At 44.1% G+C, this 1,424-nt stretch overlaps 1 protein-coding gene across 1 annotated transcript; it reads left to right on the top strand.

Annotated features, from left to right (window-relative positions):
- Nucleotides 1-573: 573 nt before the first annotated feature.
- On the top strand, nt 574-1,323 carry LOC114526797. The gene has a single exon (XM_028548316.1). It carries the CDS (start codon nt 574-576, stop codon nt 1,321-1,323), a length of 750 nt encoding a protein of 249 aa, XP_028404117.1.
- Nucleotides 1,324-1,424: the final 101 nt, after the last annotated feature.

Below are 1,424 nucleotides of genomic sequence, written 5' to 3'. Positions count from 1 at the left end.
GAGGAAACTCCACCTAACCAAATTCCAGGACAAGCAGCTATGACAGCAACACACAAAGAGCAAAAGGTTTGTCACCCCATTGTCATCGTCAAAGCAAATGGCATTACCTGTAGAGCACTACTGGACACAGGAGCTACAACATCATATGCATCTGCGTATCTCCTCAGCCTGATGAGGATCAATCCATCCAGCACTTTGACGCAGTGTATTCAGACCATCACAGGGACAATAACAAAGCATGTTGAAGTCTACGATCTGGAAGTTAGCAATACAAAGGGAAACTTTATCATCCCGGTGAAAGTAACAAAGGTTGACCGTAGAGATATCTTGTCAGTTGTGAATCCAAATTACCCAAAATTGATTGGTCAATTTCAACACCTACAAGGCGTTTGCATGGTGGAAACAGATACCAAATCATTACTTCCGGTACACCTGATATTGGGGACAGCAGAATATGCAAAGATCAAAACCAGTGAGCCGCAGAGAACTGGCAAAGTGGGAGACCTTGTGGCAGAATTCACTCAATTTGGCTGGACAATCATGTCGCCAATTTAGATAACCAATTTAGATAACATGTTTCTTCCTCAAACTGCACAATCCGATTATGAGGAACTTTGTTGCATGGATGTTCTCGGTATTCAAGACACACCATCTGGGGACCAGAAGGTCGTACATGAAGAGTTCTTGGAGCAACTTCGGCGTGATCCTGTGCATGGGTGGTTTGAGACTGGGCTCCCTTTCAAGGGAGGCCATCCGCCCTTACTCTCAAATGAGGATATCAGTTTGAAACGTTTCGGGACCTTGGTGCAGCGATTGAAAAAAACAGACAAATTCAATGAATACGATTCAATTATTCAAGAGCAACTCAAAGAAGGAATTGTTGAACCAGCAAATCAGCCACCAACCGGAACTGTGTTCTATTTACCCCATCACCCTGTCATTCGTGAGTCATCAGAGTCCACAAAAATGAGAATAGTTTATGATGTATCCTCTAAAACCGGCTCCCAACCATCCCTGAATGACTGTCTTAACACAGGTCCACCCCTACAGAATCAACTTTTTAAGGTGCTAGTTCGAGGACGCTTCCACCCTGTCGCACTCAATGGTGACATTGATAAAGCATTTCTTCAAGTGCGTATTGGGCCAGAGCATCGAGATGCAATGAGATTCCACTGGTTGGAAGATAAGAATCCCCAACGTATTTGCACTCTGAGATTCACTCGAGCCCTGTTTGGCATGGGACCGTCACCATTCTTGTTAGCGGCTACAAAGTCATCAAGATGCGAGCAAAGAGAAGCACCCCAAGCATGCAGAAGAAATTAAGAAAGAGTTGTATGTGGATGATTTGGTAACTGATGGAACTTCTGTCGGCAGGTACATGAAAAGAAGGCGTCGTCTATCGAAATATTTAGAGAAGCTTCATT

The sequence above is a fragment of the Dendronephthya gigantea genome, unplaced genomic scaffold (assembly GCF_004324835.1).
Source record: "Dendronephthya gigantea isolate DGI-Jeju-01 unplaced genomic scaffold, DenGig_1.0 000041F, whole genome shotgun sequence".
In the NCBI taxonomy this organism is placed as follows: Eukaryota; Metazoa; Cnidaria; class Anthozoa; order Malacalcyonacea; family Nephtheidae; genus Dendronephthya; species Dendronephthya gigantea.
This window is presented reverse-complemented; position numbering and strand designations above follow the sequence as displayed.